The sequence below is a fragment of the Danio aesculapii genome, chromosome 19, assembly GCF_903798145.1.
Source record: "Danio aesculapii chromosome 19, fDanAes4.1, whole genome shotgun sequence".
NCBI classification, from domain to species: domain Eukaryota; kingdom Metazoa; phylum Chordata; class Actinopteri; order Cypriniformes; family Danionidae; genus Danio; species Danio aesculapii.
Window position 1 is genome coordinate 35,583,541 of NC_079453.1, and position 24,373 is coordinate 35,607,913.

A 24,373-nucleotide genomic window follows, 5' to 3' on the forward strand; every position below is an offset into this window, starting at 1 on the left:
CAATTGATTTGTGTTAGCTCTGTGCTAATTTGTCAGGCTATGTAGTTTCCGTAGACATACTGGAAGCAGAAATGTTCATCTTAACTTGCCTCTTCTGAACTCCTCCCCTGATTGCAACCTACTATTGTCGCCGACGGAGCAAAGCGCAACTCACTAAAAAGTGTCCGAATCACCGCAAGTGGGTTGAACTCCTCCCCGTCTGCAACCGGCTCGACCAGCCGACTGACTCGTTCATGTCGATCTATTGATTACACCTCAACTAATTTGGCTTCAGCCACAGAATAAACTTTCTCTCTGCTTGGATTGCTTCACTTTAGTCGACTTTAAAATGAAATCTGGCACTTTTAAAACAAGCTGCTCTCTCCCGGGCGAACTTTTCCTGAACTTTTCATGAAACTGAACAGAAACGGTTTGAGGAAACCGGACGAGAAGGACACATTATGGCAATATGTGGCAGACGGAGTCGCTCCAAGTTTATCCTGTACATTGTCGGGGCTTTTGTTGTGGGCTATTTAGTATTTCACAGGAACACGCAGAGTGATGTCGGACTGGCGAAAATAAGAGAAGCGCCAGACGAGCACAAAAATGTGGACGAGCAGTTTCTGAAGAGACCTGTTTACGAGAAGCCTGCTTTAGATGTAAACGCGCTGGGAGAGATGGGCAGAGCTGTTAAACTGGACTTGAGTGGGGAAGAGAAGCGAGAGGAAGAGGAGAGCATCAAAAAACATCAGATAAACACTTATGTGAGCGATAGGATCTCTTTACACCGCAGACTGGCTGAAAGATGGAACCCTCTGTAAGTGGTCAAGTTGCTTTGACAGATATTTCAACCTCTGCTGGTCATTGACTGGTTGGTTGGTGTAATGGCATTACAGGTATATGGGCTTATTTGAATAGAACCAGGATGTAGAACAGGATACAGGGTAGTTTGTTTGGTTTAGTCTATGACGAACCGTTGGGAAGTGTGGAAAATGTATGATTTGTAAACAACCCCCGTCCCCAGTGTCTTATGTGCGATTACTGATACAGGGAACGTTATAAAGTTTTAAATGTGTAGAAAAGCGTTCAGTCACGTCTGAGGGTGTAGTTTTCATTTAGTTTTAATGTCATAAAAGTACAGAAAGTGTGTTTTAAATTTGGTTTTACTCCCAAAATTGCTACTGAATTTGTAAAATAATGAAACACACAGAAATAACCTAATAATTATAGACTTAATTAATTAATATGATAGTAATATAGATTTCCAAACTCCAAAACAAAGTTTGTTTCATAGTAATTTAGAGGCAGGGTTAATTAACTAAAACTGCAATCCTGATTAGAATTTTATGAATATGTTTCAGTTTATTATAAAATGATTATTTACTTTTTGTGTTATTTTTGCATATTTCCGTTTCTATTTAATGATCATGATGATCAAAATGCATTGGTGCCACATACTTTAGTTTGTATTTGAATAAAACAATTATTATTATTAGCGCTGCATGAAAAATCTGACATTGCAATGTTTTATTTTTCTGCGATTATATATTGCGATATAAATACGATGACTTCTATCTGGAATGAAATCATTAACTTAGATTGGAATAATCGTGTGGAGGAGTGAATCAAACTAATTGCAAGTGTAAATAAATAAGATAGAGCAAAGATACAAGTACACAATGAGTCAGATACTCAGTACAGTAATACAATACGATAATTTCATTATATTTTGCCCCTGATTATGATAGATCACAATATCAGCCTTGTATGGTAGCAGTGCAAGGCTGATGAATTAGTTCAGATCTTTTGTACCTTTAAATAAATATCGATACTTGGCTACATCAATAATGTATTGTGGGTGGGATTATCACAATCAATCAGCATATCGATATTTTTCCCACCCTTATTATTGAATAATCAAATGTAATGTCAAATGTAAAATAACACTGTACATCCTTCATGGCTGATCAACTATAATCCCAACTCCACATTGCAGATGCTGCGATGTGACTATTGCGAATGCACACATTTTGATATCAATGCTGAAACGATATATTGTGCAGCCCTAATTATTATCTCCTTTTAATGATTTAAAAAAATATATATATTGTTTATAATCTAGTATTGTATTATTTTTGTTATGTGCACTTGTCTGTAGGCCTGTCACAATTATTTATTAATTGTTTGCTCATGGTTATTCAATGAGTAAACATGAATGGACTAACACGATCTGCCCATTCAGTTGTAGAAATCTGAAATATGACTACCTGAGCCTGCCTACTACATCAGTAGTGATTGCATTCTACAATGAAGCCTGGTCCACGCTATTGAGGACCGTGCATAGTGTACTGGAGACCTCGCCTGACCTGCTGCTGAATGAAATCATACTGGTGGATGACTACAGTGACCGAGGTATCAACAAATGCTTGTTAATCTTAGGGACAAATACAGAATTAAAGTCAGAATTATTAGCCTCCCTTTGAATCTTTTTCTTCTTTAAATATTTCCCAAATCATACTTAACAGAGCAAGGAGATTTTCACAGTATGTCTGATAATATTTTTTTTCTACTGGAGAAAGTCTTATTTGTTTTATTTCAGCTGGAATAAAATCAGTTTTTAATGTTTTAAAAACCATTTTAAGGTCAAAATTATTAGCCTCTTTAAGGTAATTTGTTTCGATAGTCTACAGAACAAACCATCATTATACCATAACTTGCCTATTCTAAATCTAGTAAGATATTATTTACTGTCATCATGGCAAAGATAAAAATCAATCAGTTAATAGAAATGAGTTATTAAAACTATTATGCTCAGAAATGTGTTGAAAAAAAATCTTTTCTCCGTTAAACAGAAATTAAGGAAAAAATAAACAGGAGGGGTAATAATAAGACTTCAATTGTATGTATTATTATGCACAATTCTGCTTTGGGAAATCAATGAACTGCTCAGAATAACATCCTAGCAACCACATAGGAAGTAGTTAATCAACTGACTTAACCATTGTTATAACACTGCAACCATAAAGATTGCATGTGCAAACAACACTTTAATTTTCTTCTGAATATGACATATGTATAATAATCTCTGACAAAACATGAAATTCATTATTTTACTTGGACAAAATTGTGTCATATTACACGTGTAAATCAGATAAAACTCGATCAAGATAATAATAAATTGAAAAGAATAATAAAAAAGTATTTCATTCTTCATAAACGTATAAAGTGTAAAACAATTATACTTTTCCCCCAGTCCTGTCTGAAAAATATACACAGAAATAAAATCATACCTTATGTAGAGCAAGACTCGTAATGAGTATATAAATGTAATCCATCCTTTTTCGATACACACACCTACTTAATTTTATATAGCAGATATCACATCTACTTATTTTGTTTCTGGTTTGAGTAACTTCCTGTCAAAAGAACCGAGAGTAATCCTTTCAAATGATGTGAAGACTGCGCTATAATTAACCATGTCAGAAGTGAGAACAGAATGACGGCTATTATTTCCTCTGTACTTCATTTTTATCTGGTATGAAATTAATGTTACACTTGGTATTTTAAGATCTCACCACAAAAATATCTTTGTCAAGAGCTATTTTGAGTTTCATTGTGATTTTGATCCTCCAGATTATCTTCTCTTTGTGTTCCTTACATTACGGTAATATTGAACATGTCTGTAATATTGGTTATCATATAAGGTTATCATACCATTGGAATTTTATGCCAGCCCATGCCTATCTTTGATCAATGTATCCATTAACAAAAGCCCCAAGTAATAAATTAATAATAATAACAATAATAATAATATAAATGAGGGCTTACCCAATATTTAGTCGCCTAGTCTAACATTAATTCCTGTATTCCCTGTTTAACTTTAACAAAGAACTGAATAAAATACCACTGGATGCTATAGGAACAGTCTTTGAATGTTGAGCTGCTATTAGTTTAATTCAGTTTAATCAAATCACACGTTGTTACATCCGGCTCAAACACACATGCTTCATCACGGAAAAATAAATATTTATAGAATCAAGGTTTGATTGTTATCAATGAAATAATACCACAGCAATAACATCATCTCAGCTCCACCCTGTGGTGAAACAGCAGGTTTTTCTTCATGCAAAAAGCTAGTTAGCATATTTCTGTTCCAAGTTCTGGCTTCATCTTTGCCTGCAGCCTTTTACTGATTACATCTCATTAATCTGATCCCCAGAACACTTAAAGGAGCCTCTAGAGAATTACATCGCCGATCTGAAAAAGGTTCGTCTGATCCGAGCGAGGAAGAGAGAGGGTCTGGTGCGAGCGCGGCTTTTGGGGGCTTCCATCGCCACGGGGGAAGTGCTGACCTTCCTCGATTGCCACTGCGAGTGCCATGAAGGCTGGCTGGAGCCTTTACTCCAAAGGTGAGACTCTCTATAATAGACATAGGCATATTCAGTAATTCAATATACTGTGATAATGTACATGCACACCAGTGAATGATTGTTTATTATTTAAACATTTAGAGCGGATTTTTTTTGGCAGTGGTTGTTTTTTTAATAGATTATCTCATTTTTTTTACAGGTTAATCTGGCCTATATCATTGGCAATTATGTGTCTATTTATAGGCCTTTTATTAGTTAACTTTGTACAGCAGGTCCCATTTGTTAACATCAGTTAATTCAACTAAAGTCAGTGTAATGAAATCTACAAAAATATTTATTAATCTTCAGTGATGTTACGGGAGGCACGGTGGCTCAGTGGTTAGCACTGTCGTCTCAGAGCAAGAAGGTTGCTGGTTCGAGTGCTCAGGTTTCCCCCACAGTCCAAAGACATGCGCTATAGGTGAATTGGGTAAACAAAACTGGCTGTAGTGTATGAGTGTGTGTGTGAATGTGAGAGTGTATGGGTGTTTCCCAGTACTGAGTTGCGGCTGGAAGAGCATCTGCTGGGTGAAACATATGCTGGATAAGTTGGTGGTTCATTCCAAGGGACTAAGCCTAAGGAGAATGAATGAATGAATGAAGGAGATGTTACTTTCTCAGTTGATATTTAATAACAAAATCCATAATAGATTTATTCAGAGGAAGTCAATGGAGTTATTAACTTGTCTTTTTCAAGTTATTATTATAGATGTAATGCTTTAACTTTAACATAACTGTAATATGGCCATTTCTAGCTGTTGATTTTAATGCATTAGCCAATGTTTACTAATGTAAAGTTTTACCTGTTGTACTTTATCATTCTATTGCAATTTAATTTGTTTAAAACATTTACTTACTTTGAACATGTACAGTTGAAGTCAGAATTATTAGCCCCCTAAATTTTTTGCCTTCTCTTTATTTTTCCCCCAATTTCTGTTTAACGGAGAGAAGATTTTTTTCAACACATTTCTAAATATAATAGTTTTAATAACTCATTTCTAATAACTGATTTCTTTTATCTTTGCCATGATGACATTAAATAATATTTTACTAGATCATTTTCAAGACACTTCTATACAGCTTAAAGTGACAGTAAAAGGCTTAACTAGGTTAATTAGGTTACCCCAGCAGGTTAGGCAAGTTATTGTATAATGATGGTTTGTTCTGTAGACTATCAAAAAGTTTATGGCTTAAAGATGCTAATAATTTTGACCTTAAAATGGTGTTTAAGAAATTAAAAACTGTTTTTATTCTAGCCAAAATAAAACAAATAAGACTTTCTCCAGAAGAAAAAATATTATCAGACATGCTGTGAAAGTTTCCTTGCTCTGTTAAACATCATTTGGGAAATATTTAAAAAAGAAAAAAATTCAAAGGGAGGCTAATAATTTTGACTTCACCTGTATGTACAGTAAATGAATACATTGAGTATCTTTTGGTTAATATACCTGTTAAAGTAATATTTTTTTGCAGTTTAGGTAAATATTGTGATAATAATAATAATAATAATAATAATATATATATATATATATATATATATATATATATATATATATATATATATATATATATATATATATATATATATATATATATTAGTGATAATAAAAGCAATTACTTGCAAACAAGATAATTGCTAAAAGAATGATACCAGCAGAAGCCTAATCCACTAGCATGCATGATGTAAGGAATAATTGATAATGGGCCATTGCATTATTGTCCAGGAAAAAAAGGAAAAAGGATGTGCATTGTTTTCTAAGAATTCAATGAACTCTTATTACTCTTAACACACCTAAAGTTTAAGGTTTTTGTTCTCAAGCAGCTCCTGGGTGCAGTATTAGTTTCTTACACATCTCATCCAAAGCCTTTTCTTTTAATTTGGTTTTTGACAGTTGTAGGCTGTGAAATAAATAATTTTGCTTATTAATATGGAATTGTAATTCGATCATGACCTGTCTAGAACTTTAGCTATGTGTTTATCTGTAAAATAATGGAACATCTGAAATGGTTAGTTCACCTAAGTCTTACAATTGTTATCAAATCCTCACCCTCATATAGTTCCAAACCCTTGAGACCTTCATTCAATTTTTCAATATTTTATATTAAACCCAAAAGCTCCCTCATCCTCCATAGACAGCGGCGGTTCCGTCTCCTTTAAAATATGAAAAAAAAAACATCAGAAACAGACCATATGCCTTCAGTGGTTCAGTCGAATATTACCAAGCTACGATAATACTTTTGTTTGCACATACGTGTTCACAGCAAAAATAACACTTTTTTTCAACAGATTTTTCCCCCTGAGTGTCAATATAGCAATTACTTCAATAGCATTTTCATTGTTGGGTGAACTTATCACCGCATCTTTATTAGCTAATCAGAATTAAGCATTTAGTATACTGTAATTAAATGCTGGGTTCTACAACCAATTTGTGTTGGGAAAACATTAAGGAATTAAGTTAACTCATTTTTACAAATTTAAGTGGACTGAACATAAAACAATTAAGTTGTTGTAAATAAAAACCCTCAAGAATTGGGTTGTTTCAGCTCATTTTAAATAAGTAGTCAACAAGATCTTTTTTTGAATGTAGCTCCACATTATAAGGCTGTGTAAATGTGCTCTCTATGGATTAATATTATGACCAAATGCTGTGTATTACCTGGTATTTTAATTTACATAACAAAATTTGCATGCTTTTTAGGTGAGAGCTTATCTTTTTGTTTTATGAGTGTTTGTGTAATCCACTTTTTCCTCTCTCTAAATCCTGTAGAATAAAGGAGGAGCCCTCAGCTGTGGTCTGTCCAGTCATTGACGTCATAGACTGGAACACCTTCCAGTACCTGGGCAACCCAGGAGAACCTCAGATTGGAGGATTTGACTGGCGATTGGTGTTTACGTGGCACTCTATTCCAGAACATGAGCAGAAACGCAGAAGTGCCGCCACTGATGTTGTCAGGTCTGTGCTTTATATTGGCTTCTGGTGGATTTGTATTTACATTTTTTGATCTCTCTCCAATTTAAATACAACACCACAGGTCATAGATAAGTTTTGTTTAACTTTTTGGTTGGCCAACTGAACCGCGCTTTGGCATACCTCTTTCAACCGGGCCAACTGAACCACGCCTGGGCACGATTCGGAGCACTCACACTTGTCAAATGAACCGGGAAACGTGCCCAGGCACAGTTTGGATAGCCTAGTGTGAGTGCACCCTAAAAGAAGCACTTCAAAGCTTTAGTGAGCAGCAATATATAGAGCCCATGGCAAGTCTAATTGATTTAGCAGATTTTTATACATGCATACACACACAAAGACACACACATACAAAAAGAAAGTATGTGTCTCCTACAGGTGGTTTACCAATTCCACTCACCTGTGTGAAACGTGGAGATTTATAAGAAAGTGTCTGGTGCATATGTAGAGAAAAAGAGTGTGTCTTTATATCCTTCTGCTAAAACATTTGTCTCCTTTTTTTGATCTAGGTCTCCAACAATGGCTGGGGGTTTGTTTGCCGTCAACAAGAAGTACTTCCTTTATCTGGGCACATATGACACAGGAATGGAGGTCTGGGGGGGAGAGAACCTGGAGTTTTCATTTAGGGTAAGTTTGTTTTGTTACTTCAACTGTAAGATTTTCCCTATCATTTCACTCCAAGTTTTGGTTTTCTGAGTAGTGAAAGCCTTTGGGCAGATGGTCACCAGCCTTGTCTGAAATCTGTGTGATGAGTCACACAAGGTTAGGAGGACGGTCAGCGCCTTTATTAAGTGTCTGCCAGCTAGCCTGATGACTAAAGCGACCTTCAGTGTTTATGCAGCATTTACTTACTCATAATTCCTCTGATTACTCAGCTCATCCCCTCAAGGACCCCAATGCTGTTACACAGCCTGCAATGGTTCACTTGTGTTTTGGGTGCATTGAGTGCCAGGAGGTGCATTTTAACCAGATTCCAACAGGGAACGTCACAAACACTAGACAGCAGCTCTTGCGATGCAACATGACAACATGTTTGTTCCTTGAATCAGTAGCTCAGTTCCAAAAACTACTGATCTGCCTGCACAGGCAACATCTTACCAACCTTAAACGTGTCTAGGGTTAAAGATAAAAGTTGCATTTTGGAAATTGTATTGACTCAAAAAATCAAGATAAATGCATTATGGGATTACATTCTATGGAATAGTTCCTAACTCTAACCCTATAATAATGACATCATTCTTGCTGCACAGCGTCTTCTGCTGTCACATCTTAACAGGTTCCCCCATCCAATCTGCTTATTAAGTCATGATGTATCTGTGATGTATGGAATACTATTTCCGGGTCAAAGCTGCTACTTATTTGAATTGAGAAAATATGACTTTATGCCCACTTTTTAGTCCAATCACACATTAAAGTGAATTTTATATAAAATCATTGTGTACAGAACAATCTCTGGACAATCTCTGCATCACAAATACCAAAATTGTTACAATTTATAAAATTAATCACTTTCTGGCCATCGGATATTTGGCATGGATATATATATTGCGATCGTGATTTTCGAAAGTAATACATTGCTTTGTAAACTTTTATTATTAACATTTGACTCTCCCCATACAGTTTGATGTAGCGCTTGGACCTGAAAGCCGCTTCGTGTGATGTCACACTTATCAAGCGGATGAGAAGAGTGTTTACATCTCATCCGCTGACCTTGATACAGACATTTTAAAGGTGCCCTATAAAGAAAATCTGGCTATACCTAGGCATAGTCGAGTAATAAGGGATCAGTAGATGGAAATGGCATACCAAGAGCGTCAGATGACATTGTTTCCTCATTCTCAATTGAAATCCACGAGAGTAGAACCCTTGTGAATTAAACACCAATCAGAACACAAAACAGGCATTGCGTGACTCACGGGGCATTTTGACGAATTAAGTATTATTATATCGACCTTGTTATTATATGGACCTTCTGATTCCAGGGGTATTTTATGGAGTAATAAATAATTATATATATGAAATATATAAATTTACATATAAAAATTATGTAAATATTTGAGAACAATTTAACTTATTGAACCAATGCAGTATATGGCACCTTTACGTTGTGTGACAGTTGTTTAAAATGATCCAATGGTGGATGTTGCTGATTATTTTTTTAAATCTAGTAGGTTTGGCATCTTGTGTCGCAAATACAGTAATGCAGGTAAAATCAAAAATGTTTTAATTTAAGATTTCAATTAAATATGTCAAATAATATATAAATAGTAAGAAATTTGGACAATGACCAAATTCAAGAAAATGTCAGTTTCGCTTTCAAAATAACGGTTAAATTAATTATGTTTCTATGGGTAAAATTAAGTAGTTTTACCCATAGAAATGTAATACGTTTTAGTTTTTTCTCTTGTCGTTGACATAAGGCATGTTAGCTATATTGCTATTTTGTATTATTTGTATAGTTTTACAGATGGATCTTAATACAGAAAGATTTAATTAAATGAATAGCCGGCAGCTAGCTTTCTGCATCTCTCACATGGTCGCCCTGAAGTTATGCAGGACTGCGCCTGGTCAGTACCTAGATGGGAGACCACATGGGAAAGCTAGGTTGCTGCCGGAAGTGGTGTTTGTGGGGCCAGCAGGGGCCGCTTAACCTGCAGTCTGTGTGGGTCCTAATGTATAGTGAATGGGACTCTATACTGCTCAGTGAGTGCCGTCTTTCAGATGAGACGTTAAACTGAGGTCCTGACTCTCTGAGTTCGTTAAAAAATCCCAGGATGTCCTTCGAAAATAGTAGGGGTTTAATCCTGGCATCCTGGCCAAATTTGCCCACTGGCCTCTGTCTGGCCATCATGGTTTCCTCTCCACCAATAATCTGGTGTGTGGTTTGCGGTCTGGTGCAATATGGCAGCCATTGTGTTATCTAGGTGGATGCTGCACACTGGTGGTGGATGAGGAGATTCCCGAAATGTGTAAAGTGCTTTGAGTGTCCAGAAAACACTTTATAAATGTAAGGAATTGTTGTTATTATTATTAAAAATGAAAAAAAAAAATTTACTTCATGGTTATAAATCTAATATTAATAGTTAAAATTGAAAACATACCTTGATCATTTTTCCAAGATAATAATTCATTAATAATTAGCTTTGTCTTCTGTATAATGTCAATGAAAAAGACAATTTATTAATATCTTTTTGTCTTTATAATATCATAGAAATTTGTTGTAGTATAAATGTGACTGTACAATAAAATATACACACATATACTTTTGATAGGTCTATTTACACCTTGTATTAAATTGTGTTTTTGTCACTATATCACAAGTGGATGGTGCTAAATATAGGTGTAAAAACATTTTGAGCTTGTCCACGTTTGACCATTTTCAGATAGCTGAAAACATTTTATTAGTTGTCAATACTCAAATACAATATTGCATGTCGCATATTTTATCCAGTATCATGTTTATTTTGGATAAAATGTTTCCTGCAGATTACAAACAGTTAATATATTTCCTGTCTTGGTGTATTTTATTCAGATCTGGCAGTGTGGAGGAAGCCTGGAAATCCATCCTTGCTCTCACGTGGGTCATGTGTTTCCGAAGAAAGCACCATACTCGAGAAACAAGGCCTTGGCCAACAGTGTGCGAGCGGCAGAAGTCTGGATGGATGATTTCAAAGAGGTGTATTACCACCGCAGCCCTCACGCACGTCTGGTACGCCTACTTGTGTAGTCTGTTGCATAACTCAGCTTTTGCCTGTTTATTATAATACTGTCTATTTTTGAGATGTTTGACATTAGTGTAAATCAACCAATCAAGCAGTCTGTGGACGATACCCTTTATGATCTGACTGTGTGAACATGAAATCAACCCCATTGTCGATAAAAGTTGCGTCTGTTTTTTTTCTGATTGTAATGATTTCATTTTCAGGAATCATTAAAATCAGATGATATGTTGGCCCAATCCCAATTCTACCCCTTAACCCTTCCCCTTACCCCTACCCCTTGTTTTGAAGGGATAGGGGTGTCCCAATTCACTTTAGCTTGAAGGCGTAGGGTTAAGGGGAAGGACTAGATAGCCCTTGAAACTGAGATTTTTCAGGACCACACTAGGAAACCAAGGTGTTGCGTTATTTTAGATGTTAATGTTAAACTTAGGGTATTTGACAAAACACACAATAGTTTAGTGTGTTTGACAAGTTGATAGAGAAAGAAATGACTTGAAAACCAAATATCACTGCAATTATTTATTGCCCAGACTTCCAGTCAAACCAGTGAAAACAAATTGTACAGTGAAAGAAAAATATTTACAATAAATAAATAATAAATTACCTGGGGGAAAGGAAGTAGTTAGATGTGCTTAAATCAAAGAAATAAATATGACAAAACCCTCTAACTGTATTCAACAAACCAAACTGAATATGAAAATAAAAGCATGAAAAGAAACCTCTTCAACATACCAAACGTCTTAACTAAACTACTCTAACTAAAAACAAAACGTACACAAAGAAGCATATGCTCCTGAACCTAATGAACTAATACAAAGATGAATCTCGGTGTTACTGAATTACGGTGTATACTGTATGTATATCGCACGACTTACTCACTCCTACACCCTCTCTGAGGTATCACTCAAACATATCAGTTAACTGGACAAAGTCACAAGCAAACACATTGCAATTTCAAATCTCAAAACTTTAGACAAGAGGATTAAACACAAGCAAAAACACATTCTCTCAGACTAACTCTCGCAAGAGAGACTGTCCTCACAGAGACCCAAAGAAAGAGTAAGAGCGAGATGGAGCGAGAGCTGGAAAAAGAGATAGAGAGAGAGAGAGATCGCTGTTGCAGTTTGGGCTCGGCTTTTAAACGCTACACCGGCCAGCGATTGGTGGCGCAAACCCAGCGTCAGCGGCCAACGTCATCAGCACGAAATGCGGATCCTCCAATGCCGTTCGTACCTGTAACACGCATGAAACGACACACCCACATACAAATAAACGCACACGCATATACCCAAAATACGTTCTGCAAGCGAATGTAACACAAGGGGTAAGAACATTTCTCAGAATACAACATCTACAACAGCTACATGGCTGCACACGGAAGTCAGGAGATGCACAAATTAGTAATTTTTGTCATTATTCCAAATTTTTACACCAAACAAGCACATGTTTTATTATATTCATAATGCAGTTCGTGTTTTACTGTTTAAAAAAAATAAATGCTAAAATAAAATTTTTTTTTTTGCTATCTATAATTCATAATAATAACTCCTGTATAGTAGTCCCACAACATTGTCACTCGATGACACTCGTTTAATTTTCACTGCTGAAAGTCCAAACGCTGAAGAGCAAATCCATCGATGCGCAGCTCCACAAGCCCCAAACCAAGCAAGGCGAGGAAAAAAGCTTCACCAATTGACAAAAATTTTAGGGAAAAACCTCAAGAGAGACCAGGCTCAGTTTGGCACGACCAATTCTCCTATGACCAAACTTCTTGTGCAGAGCTGCAGTCTAAAATGATTCTATCAAAACTAAAACAAATAACTTTCAAATAATAAAAAACTTGCTGCAAAAAAAAACTGTCATTGTTAACAACTGTGTATGTGTTATTGTTTGAAGGTCAGATTAAGGTAGTAAACAAATCTACAATTAAAAAAACTTAAAAGCGGATGTGTTATGTGGCAGAGCAATTTCCGTCTTTCTGTATAGAGTAGAAATTAGACTAGAGAGTACTAATAATAGAGTATCAAGTGTTGACAAAGTGAAGGCAGAATAAAAAAGGGTTGTTTTTCCTTAATTATATTAATCAGCCATTACTTATGTGGCAGCCAATATGTTGTTCATCCCTAAATTAAATCTCAAGAAAAATGATGTGCTTGTTTAAATTGAGTCTTATATTGTTTTTAAATTGGTTACTCCCAAAGTAGGTAGCCCAGGAAGCTGGCATGGCATTAAAACCCCAACTAACCAACCAATCAGCCTTTTTTTGCACATATCCACACCCACCTTCACACAATCTGCTGATATGCCCTGAATGAGTGACATTTAGCGGGTGGGCTGAAACACCTCAGGTGACATTCTGTGTGCTCGGTGTGAAATTACTCAAGAGAAGTGGCAGCTCTCGGCGTTCCTGTTTGTCATTCACAATCCCCACCGAGCCCTGTAGTTAAAGAGAGAGGTGCTCTCTGTGACAGATCAGGTAACCCTTTTCTCTCTGAACCTCGGAGATGCTGCCAGATTGGCACCACCAACTAGAAATCCATCAGATGTGATGCCAGCAGATAAGGCGCTCTCTCTCTCTTCGGGTATAAACCACAGGCAAACGCTAGCCTTGCCAGTGTGGATCAGGTTTGACAACCTTCATACTCTGCTTTCACGCAAATTCGTAAGAGGATCGGTCTCTCTTTCACCCTCTGTCTTACGGCATGCTTTATTCATGACCCAAATCTCTGTTGATTGCACAAGCGAGTCCTAAAGATCAACAAAATTAGGCTGTGTGATGGATCTCGCTGATCAGAAAGCTTAATTTGACAGCCGCTTGATTGACCGCGTTGCTGGACGGTGTGTATCTGCCTCAGGACTGAAGTCTGATCACAGACAGATCATCAATGGGTGTGATGTTGTGCCACCCGGCTGGCACACGCAGCGGGGCTGTGTGTTATTGATGATTCGCTATCAGGTTGGATAATTAGAAGCAGAGTTTCTGTCATTTGTCTTCGACAGAGCTCTAACTCCAGCAGATGTTTCTTATAAAGCTTCATATCTCTGGCTCCGCTGTTCAGACCATCATTTATCAGTCATTCTTGCCTGACAGGCGGTTATGAGGCCACAAACAAACACTGGAACTTGGCCTTTATCAGTCTTGTTTGCTGAGGTGGGGTGGTGACATTATTTCATTGGAAGACACAAAGGTTTTGTGGGAAACCACAAGTATGGTAGTTGCGTCAGAATGCTTAACGACAAGATGACGCAGTTTGATGAGAGGTTTGGTTTTACAGTATGTGATCATTTTGGGAAATCAGCTGAATTAGAATGAAGAAAGTGCTGTAAACAGTTTTGTCAAATTGTATTTAGTAAAGCAAGCTCATACTTGATGGATTGCTTTGGAGCTGTCTGCTCTGGAGACAAATATTTGGACAGTCAAATGTTTTATATAGTTTTTTTTTACAAAGCTTAGTACAAACTTTGTCTTTGTTTGACAGAACACAATAACCAACGGCATACAGGGTCCCCATGGGTCACGGAGTTTCTGGAATAGCATGGCATTTTAAAAGGTCTATTCTGGACATTCAAAGTCAGGGATTATTTATTTTTTTGTGCAAGTCATGGAATATCAGGCAATTTGTTTGTCATTTAAAATTTTACTTCCCATTTATTAAAATGTTTACTTTTGTATAGTGTTTTTTAATCACATTGTTTCATGTGTTTTGTCTACTGTTATGGATAGGCTATTTCTCCATTGATATGTTATTCCTTTACCATTTATCAACCAGCAATCAAATGCAGTCACTGGTCGGTAGCTGTTAAAGGGCACCTAGGTTACCCCTTTTTCCAGATTCAATATAAGTCTTTTGTGTCCCCAGAATGTGTCTGTAAAGTTTCAGCTCAGAACACCTATCAGATTATTTATTATAGCTTTCAGAGGTTTCAGTTTTATAGCTCGTAACAGCTTGTTGCTTATTTTGTGTACTGGGCCTTTACAGCTAGTTCTCCCTGCCCACTGTTCCCACGTCTCCTCCCTCGGCTGCCACAGGCAGCAGACAGACATAAAGGAAGCAGGTCTCATTTAATGTTTGTGAGAAATACTACAGTAAGAACTTTACAAATGAGTATTTGATGCATTTGTTGTGGAGTTATAAAGATAAGTCAGACACAATGTCGTTACAACACACAGCACGGACACACACACACACACACACACACACACACTGACAGCACGCGCGTTTAGATTTGCACTCTTTTTGCATGCAAATGTGACAGGATACAGGTTAATATCCACTTATGTTGTTAAATTGAAAAAAAAAAAAAAAGACTGGGTGTGTTTATGTCACTCCAATATGACGGTATATACACTATACCTACTCATATCTCTGTCCAAACAGCTTGAAAAGTAGATTTTCACCATAGGTGCCCTTAAAAATGTCTGTGGCTTTTTTTCTGCTCAGTGCTCAACCAGTCTCTCCTGCATAATGTGGGAAAAATGCCTGATTATTGCGGCCTAATATGACTGATATGGTGATAAAATTTGTTGTATTATTTTTGGCATTTATTGTGTTGTTTTACTTTGAAAATATACACAAATGTACACGTTTTCATTCTTTTTTGAATTTAATTTATTAAATAAGGAAATGATTCATGCAGCTTCTCCTACAACAGCAAATTTAGTTTTTATTTTTGATATTTGGCACCAGTAAATCAGGAAGTGATGATTTTGTTCTCTTTGACTTGTTGGATCACATCTTTTATGTGATATTCCAGGTTTGTGCATACATTTATTCGCATCTTTGGATGGAAACATAGCTACTGAGAGAAAAAGAAAGTGTTTACCTCTTAACTGTAAAGCCTGCCACATCATATTTGACACATCAATGAAATTATCAAAATTAACCAAACTGTTCAAATCTCTTCAACAATAGTATTAGAAAAAACATGCAACAAATTCAAATTGACACAAAGAACGTAGCCTTGTTCTGGCTGAATGTGCACTGCAATAATATCACATAATGCATATAATACAGGTCACACACTTGTTGATTGCCAAGTTATGACAACTCAAGGTAGTACACACACTCTTTCTGTATGCAAATATAATGTTCTTTGATATAAAAAACGTAGATGTTTGCAGAAGGAACTTGAACAATGTCATGTCTGGCTAAAATGTGTAGAAAATTAGCAAGTTTTGAGTCACTTGCTTGATTTTTGCATTAAATTTATCCATCCCAGAATCAGTCTGCTCAACACAACAACTGCCTGTTTTCCATTTTAGGTCATGGATTTTCAGCTGTTAGCCAATAAAAGTCTGGGAATTTGACAAATTGCCTGGTGAACCCTGGGCATATGAGTTTTCCTGTCATATTTTTTTTTAAGTGTCAGGTGCTCAGTTTGAATCATAACACTAACAATAATTACATGATTAAAATAGTAGCAGTTGACAAACCTTTTTTCCCACAGGTAAAACCTCATCCTCTGTTGAAAGTTTGCTAAAAAAATGCTAGTTGTGCATATATAATAAATGTGCTTATTATACATAAAAATTAAATATAAAAGCATTATATCTTGATTTTATAAATGCTAATGAAGTAACTGTAACACACAAAAAAACAAACAAAGGCGATGTACTAATACATCTCCAGTAAAACCAATCATTTCATTCTTGTTTGCAGGAAGCCTATGGAGATGTAACAGACAGACGGAAACTCAGAATGCGACTTCGCTGCAAAGATTTTAGATGGTTCTTGGATAACATCTACCCTGATATTCAAGTGCCTGAAGACAAGCCTGGAATGTTTGGCATGGTAAGAGGAGACAATTTATATTTACTTGCACAGAAACAGATATATAACAGCACAGCTTCAGAAGCAGAAAAGCTATAATGTGGAGCACTTAGCGCTTGTGTCCACCAAAGAATTCCCAATCTGAGTGTTTTTCTGTTCTTGTCAGTGTTCAACTGGTGTTTTCAGTGTTGTCAGTGTTCAACGGTGTTTTCAGTGTTGTCAGTGGTCAACTGGCTGGTGTTTTCAGCACTTCAGGTGGACACGCGCCTTCAGCTGATTAGTTTGTTTCAAAGTTTGCACCTAAAGCACTTCCTTTGTTGTCAACTTAGCCACACTGGAGGTACATTTAAAAATGTACGAAAGGTACATTTAAAAATGAAGGTCAAAAGACTTTTGAACTGTATAGGAGACAGTGAGTGGGTCTCCATTACTTTTTAATTCATTTTACAAAAATATTTTCATGAATATATTCATGAATGTCTAGCCAACAAGTCTGCAGCAACTGCGTGATGCTATCATGTCAATATGGATTAAAATCTAGTATAATTCCAGTACCTTGTTGAATTTATGCCACGAAGGATTAAGGCAGTTCTGAAGGCAAAAAGGGGTCCAACCCGGTACTAGTAAGGTGGACCTAGTTAATTGGCATATATAAAAAAAATTAAAATATAGAATTAATTAAACATTTAAAATATTTGATATTATGCTGACAATTTTTTTTTGTTGTTTCATTAAATGCCCTTTATATTTGTCTGTTCTCACTTGTAGTTGAAGAATAAAGGAATGACCAACTACTGCTTTGACTACAACCCGCCTGATGAACATAAGATAGCCGGTCACCGGGTAATCCTTTACCCGTGTCATGGCATGGGACAAAACCAGGTAACTTTGAGAAGATGCATGCTTCTCTGATTAGCATTAACTGACAAACAATATACAGAGACTGTGATGCGTCCTCAGGAATATGCATCAAAGTGTGTCTCACAGCTGTAATGTATTATTAAGACAGCAGTAAATAGAGTGTTGTGTACTCCAGAGCACACTTGTTTTTAAGGCGACTTCAGCCGCCTGGCACAGCAGCGTGACTTCATTCGTCTCCTTCTCTCTGTGGGGAGGCAGAGGAACCCTGGAGACTTATCAGTGAACAATATCAGCCATATGTACAGCACAACAACACTCTCCTAATGGATTCTCTTTGAGGAGACAAGAGAAACGTTTGTGTCTCTCTTCTGCTTCTGTCTGCTTTGGTACATATGGGTCAGTCCTGTTGCATAGTGCCTTATGAGACTTAATTTAAGGAACTATTCCTATAAAAAAGGCACAGCAGATTTTCTGAAATGTCTTCTGATTAAGATGAGACACCTTTATTAAATTATTATTATTAATATTATTATTATTATTATTATTATTATTATTATTATTATTATAAATTTTCCCTGCAAAAATGTTAGGGTTGATTTTTTTTTTTTTTTTTTTTTTTTTTTTTTTTTTTTTTTTTGATTGATTTATTTATTAATTTATTGATTTATTTTTATTTTATTACAATTGCATAGTAACACTAGGAAGTACCCTAGCAACTGCATAGTAACACTCTAGCAACCACCATAAATAGCAATACTCTAGCAACCTTCTAAAATTGTGTCTATCTTCTTTTCTGTTTGGGTGACAGTTCTTTGAGTACTCCACACTCCAGGAGATCCGCTACAACACGAGGGATCCTGCAGGCTGTGTCGTAGCTGATCCCGTCTCCACATTCCTCACCATGAATCTCTGTAGTAAACCCAGAGAAGCTGTGCCTGAAGACCAGAAGTTTCTTTTCAGAGAGGTGAGATCACTACAACGTGCATGAACACAAATGAGTGTATGTCTTTTTTTCTGTGGAACACAAAAGAAGATATTTGAAGAAAGCTGAAAATGTGCAACCATCGAACTGCAGGGTAGGGAAAAACAAACACAACACCACCTGACAAAAGTCTTGTCATTGATTCCAGCTATAAGAGCAACAAATAATAACTTGACTTCTAGTTGATTATTTGGAAAAGTGGCAGAAGAATGAATCCCAATGAATCATCTGTTGAACTGTATCCCAATCATCACAAATACTGCAGAAGACCTACTGGAACCCGCATTGACCCAAGATTCTCACAGAAATCAGTCAAGTTTGATGAAGGAAAAATCATGGTTTGGGGTTACATTCAGTATGGGGGCGTGCGAGAGATCTGCTGAGTGGATGGCAACATCAAAAGACATTTGTGCAACCCATTACATTACAAACCACAGGAGAGGGCAAATTCTTCAGCAGTATTCTGTGCTGCTGAATGGCTGTATTTAAATTTCTGCCCTGGTGCAAAAAGCCAAATTGTTTATCACTGCAAATCTCGTCACATAGTGTGTTGTTATGACACAGGGATACAATGTAACCTGCTCACTTAATGTTTACGTTCGCAATATTTATATGATTTGCTAATTAATAACCACCACATGTTGAACTCTCATTTTGGAGTGTGCTACTGTCCACCGTTTAGATGTTTAGAGAAGGAACACATGACACTGAAAACTGGAATAATGATTGAAAATTGCGGCTTGTCATCGAAAGAGAAAATGTATTCATTTAAATGAAATAATGGCTCAATATTACCAGCTTTGATCAATAATTGTACACACTGACATGCATGCTTTGCTACACTTCAAGTGTTCTTGGAAGCGAATGATGGATGTCACATTAAAGTGCTACTGGAGAAAGTCACAAACAGCATGTCAAGAGGTTTCGGTGTGGCTTGAGTGTAATTTCAGAAGCGAGCCTCAGTGTGAACTCTTTGCTGGTACAGTGAGCATCTGAAGAGCAGCGTGACGACAGTGGGATTCACTCGAGACTCTGGGGAATCAGAGCACGATGAGGTGATAGGGCCGAAGCCTTTGTAATATTTAAACAAAAGCAAAATCTCTGAGTATGAAAGGAATAGTTCACCCAAATATGAAAGTTTACTGTTAAATTTCACTGCAAAAAATGCTTTTCTTACTTAGATTTTTTTTTCTTGTTTTTAATCCAAATAACTAAAAATTCTTAAATCAAGAAGCATTTTCTTGGCAAGCAATAAAATTCTGTCTTGTTTTAAGAAATAATATGCTAAAGTTTAGCGAGTTTTTCTTAAAACAAGCAATATAATCTGCCAGTGGCAAAATGATCAAAATGATAAGCAAAATGATCTTATTTTTCCTCTTGATGTAAGATTATTTGCAGATTATTTTGATTGTTGTAAGTTAAAAATCACTTAATTTTGGCATATTATTTCTTAAAACAAGACATTATGTTTTACTTTTCTAGAAAATGCTTCTTGATTTAAGAATGTTTATATATTTGGACTAGAAACAAGACAATGCTAAGCAAGAAAAGCATTATATATATATATATATATATATATATATATATATATATATATATATATATATATATATATATATATATATATATATCATTGTTATAGTTTTTGCAGACATATAAAAACAAATAACTGACAGCCAGACCACAATAATGTAACAATAATATGTGCAAAATGTAAAATAAAGACTGAAACACGGGAAAATGGCAACATACAAGACATATATAACCTACAAAAATATACAGCAATCTTTATAAAGGAAACAACATTATTAGTCTTTATGTTGTGTTAGAAAAAGAAGACTGGATCCCACATTTTATCAAATTTTGCAAAGTTCCCAGAGGTGGTATATCTTATTCTTTCCAAATGTAAAGTGGAGAAATGAGTCCAAGAAGTATGTCAGAAAAAAAGAGGTCTAAAATTTTTCTTCCAGAAACAAAGGATAACTTTCTTAGCTATAATCATGACATAGTGAACAGGTAATCGTACATTTTAGTTGAGATTCTCCAGAAAATCTGACCAACCAACAATTGCTATTATTGGGTCAGGGAGTAAAACACAATCGTAAACCTTAGCAAAGAACTGAAATATTTTGAATCAAAAACTGAATTTGAACACAGGACCAAAAAAAATGTGCTAAGGTACCCTCGGCTGCTTTATACTTGTCGCATGTGGTGGAAACAGAGGGATAGAATTTACTAAGCTTTGTTTTACTATAGTGAAGTCTGTATTACAGATTAGATCAGATCATCAAGATGTAGGTGATTTTTTTTATTTATTTATTTTTTTTTTCATGTGGAAGAACATTATAGAAGATTTAAAGCTGAAATCGTGCTTCTTTGTGATTTTAAAATGCAATATAGTGGTCACTAGCTGGTCATAAGTGCATTTGAATAATGGATTAAATTAATGTTATTTGTCAAGGTTTACGTAAAAAGGTGAGTTGACGAAGACAACTTGGAATTCCGCATTTTTTAATAAAAAGTTTTCACATGAAATCAATTTAAACTAAAAATGTAATCATTTAGAGATTTTTATTTATTTATTTTCTTCAGAAAGTAGCATTTGTTCAGAATAAAAAAAAAAATGTTTTTATTTGTTGTTATTCAAGATATTTTACCAAATGTTGATTACTTAATTTTTCTAAACATAACTATCTGAAAAAATTGGCTTTTTAAAAAATGTGAAAGAAATATTATCATCACTTTACAGACTAATACAAAAGTAAAATTTTACTCAAGCACAAAAAATGTTTAATTCAGTGAAACTGAGTATTATAAAAGAGTTTATATTTGATTATGGTTGTGGGTTTCTATACCTGTGGATATCATGATCTAATAAATGTGCAAAAAATCTGAGATGTGTGCATTTCTAAGAGACAAAACATGCAATATTATTAAAGTTTATATGAAATCAAATCATTGAATGTTTATTTAGCTAGCAAACTTTGTGATTCTTTAGGCGAACAATTAATCTCAATGTAGGTGAACAATTCGGGTGAAAAGGTATTACACTGTAAAAAAACTGTTAGTTTTGGTAATCTTTAATCAAAGTCTGATCATTTTCTCCGCGTTATTAAGTTATGTTATTTCCTGTTGACGTCAGTTTGATGGTTTCAGCCAATATATTCTTAACCACACCCCAAGGGACGCCCACGCCAGTATTCTTAGGGCCCACGCCAGTATGAGCGCCCCAGAGTTACTATTAGGCTGCCCAAGTTACTATTAGGGGGCCCAATCAGCCTCATCCCCGCACCCTCCACAAACTCCAGGTCTACACTTTCATCCACGACACCACCAGAAGAATGTTGTTATAGGACTGGTACCTACAAACAGCACCCATGCTCACCCAGCTTACCATTAGTTTGCTATGAGAGAATGATGCGCAAAGAAAGCTCTGCGCCTACTCCATATTCCGTTTTAATTGGAACTACATCAACAAACTGAACTAAAAGCCAGATGGATTTTAATATCACATGTTCCTGTTGCCGCCATCTGTACAGCTTTACCAGCACCACTGCTTTCAGATGTTAGTCTGGAGCTCCACTCTCTGTTTAATGCTTTTCATGTTCTCTACATTGGCAGGACGGCACTTTATACCACGTTCAGACGCAGAAGTGTGTTGAAGCAGTGGATCGGACTGACTCCGGGAGTCCTGGACCTGCTCTTCGGCCCTGCTCAGACTCTGATGCTCAGAAGTGGTTCTTTGAAGAGAGAACATAGCAGAGGTTCTCACTACACCCTTCACCCGCACTACTGTCAAAGGGCATTTTATATTAGCTGCTCTGACTACACACCATTCCACTTCCTCCTCCTCCTCGTCCTTTTAGGATTAATAGTGCCTTCCTGTTACACTGAGTGCAGCTTACAGGCCATATCTGTTCAGATCAGACAAATATGACTTATTTTTGTGAATTATTAACTAATGGATTTGTTTAGAATTATAATACCAGAGGAGAATTATCAGTTTTGTGCCATTGGTGGTGGAGTTTTGGATTTATGAGGAAAGTAAGGGAAGTGCCCAACAAAACTTAGCAAGTTTTAATTTTTAAAGAAATAAATAAGCTTATGAAGCAAGAGTTGTTTAAAGTGATTAAAAGTGACATTTGTAATATAAAACACTTCTATTTTAGGAGTATTCTGTTCATAAAATAATTATGAAAATGTGTCAGTTTTCTCAAAAACATGATCAAGGTTAATAATAATGAGTAAGATTTCTTGAGCACCTGATATTATACATATTAGAATGATTTCCGAAGAATCTATGAAAAATACTATGGAAAAGCTATGGAAAATATTAAAAGATTGACCAATTTCAAAGATTTATAATAAGTTTTTTGTTTGAATAAAGTACTGATGTAATTTCTTCTAAATCTAAATATATTTATTATATGTCATGTTTTATATAACAATATTGATACCAAAATCAAAGTTTTAACTTCATTAGAGTAAAAAAAATGATATTTGGTGGAATAAAATTTATTAAAAGTGACATTTGCATTATAAAATATTTCCTCTCAAGAAGATTGTTCATAAAATAATCATAAAAATGTGTCAGTTTTCACAAAAACATGATCAACATTAAAAATAATAAGAAATATTTCTTGCGCACCTCATATTATACATATAACAATGATTTCTGAAGAATCTTCTTTTAAAGAAAAAAATCTGCTTTCCATGACCGTAATTATTGCCTTTTTAAGATACTATGGAAAATATTCAACTTTGCCATCACTGGAATAATTAGCGTTTTAAAATACAGTAAATATTAAAAGATTTACCAATTTCAAAGATTTACAGATTTTGTGTTTGAAAAAAGCTTCTACTGATGTAATTTCTTCTAAATCTAAATATATTGTATGTCATATTTTATATACATTATTTGACAACACAATATCAAAGTTTTAACTTCACAATAGTTATTTGGTGTTATTGATATTGATATTTGGTGGAATAACCATGATTTAAATTACAAGTGAAAACATTTGTTATTCTGACCAATTATCTGGGTGGAAAAAGCTCGAAATTACAATATTTTTATATAATTAATATAGCCAAATTTTCATAGTTTAAAACAAACTTTCACATTTTACTCAAACACATGACTTGTAAATCCAGTACAGTCTTTTCATTTGATCTAGATCTATAAATTCAGACAGAAAACAGCTATTTAAATTTGTAATACCCCAAAAAATCACATTTTCAACTTTTTATCATAAATAAATGCAACAGTCAATGAGCATAACTGTTTAAAAACATTTCTTAACACCTGCCAACATCAAACTTGAGCTTTTTAGTATATGTTTACACCAAGTCTCCAAACCACAGACCTTATTTAAATCATAAATCCAAAACTGCCATTCAGAAAAAGATGTCTTCCAAGATGACCTACAAATCTAAACCTAACCAAGCACCTCAATTGTTCTGCAGTATAAAAACACGGTATTTAACCACTCATTATAACCTCTGGGTCTCTCTCTGTTGCACTTGACAATCATTATCATTTCGCAAGATGGTAATTTGAGTTATTTTAATCAGTCAGTGCTGCCAGCTCCATCTGCTGGTGTCTCATCCTCTTCTGCTGTTCCACAAATCAGCTTCTATTTATTCAAATGACTTAGCTTGACACAAGAAATAAATAAAG

At 35.4% G+C, this 24,373-nt stretch overlaps 1 protein-coding gene across 1 annotated transcript; it reads left to right on the forward strand.

Moving 5' to 3' along the window:
• Positions 1-169: 169 nt before the first annotated feature.
• On the forward strand, positions 170-23,916 carry galnt12 (UDP-N-acetyl-alpha-D-galactosamine:polypeptide N-acetylgalactosaminyltransferase 12). Its single transcript, XM_056479380.1, has 10 exons — positions 170-796; positions 2,222-2,391; positions 4,199-4,388; positions 7,157-7,342; positions 7,867-7,984; positions 10,890-11,066; positions 16,740-16,871; positions 17,619-17,732; positions 18,520-18,675; positions 22,315-23,916. The coding sequence occupies exons 1-10, from the start codon at positions 441-443 to the stop codon at positions 22,450-22,452; spliced, it is 1,737 nt and encodes a 578-aa protein (XP_056335355.1). The 5' UTR covers positions 170-440; the 3' UTR covers positions 22,453-23,916.
• Positions 23,917-24,373: the final 457 nt, after the last annotated feature.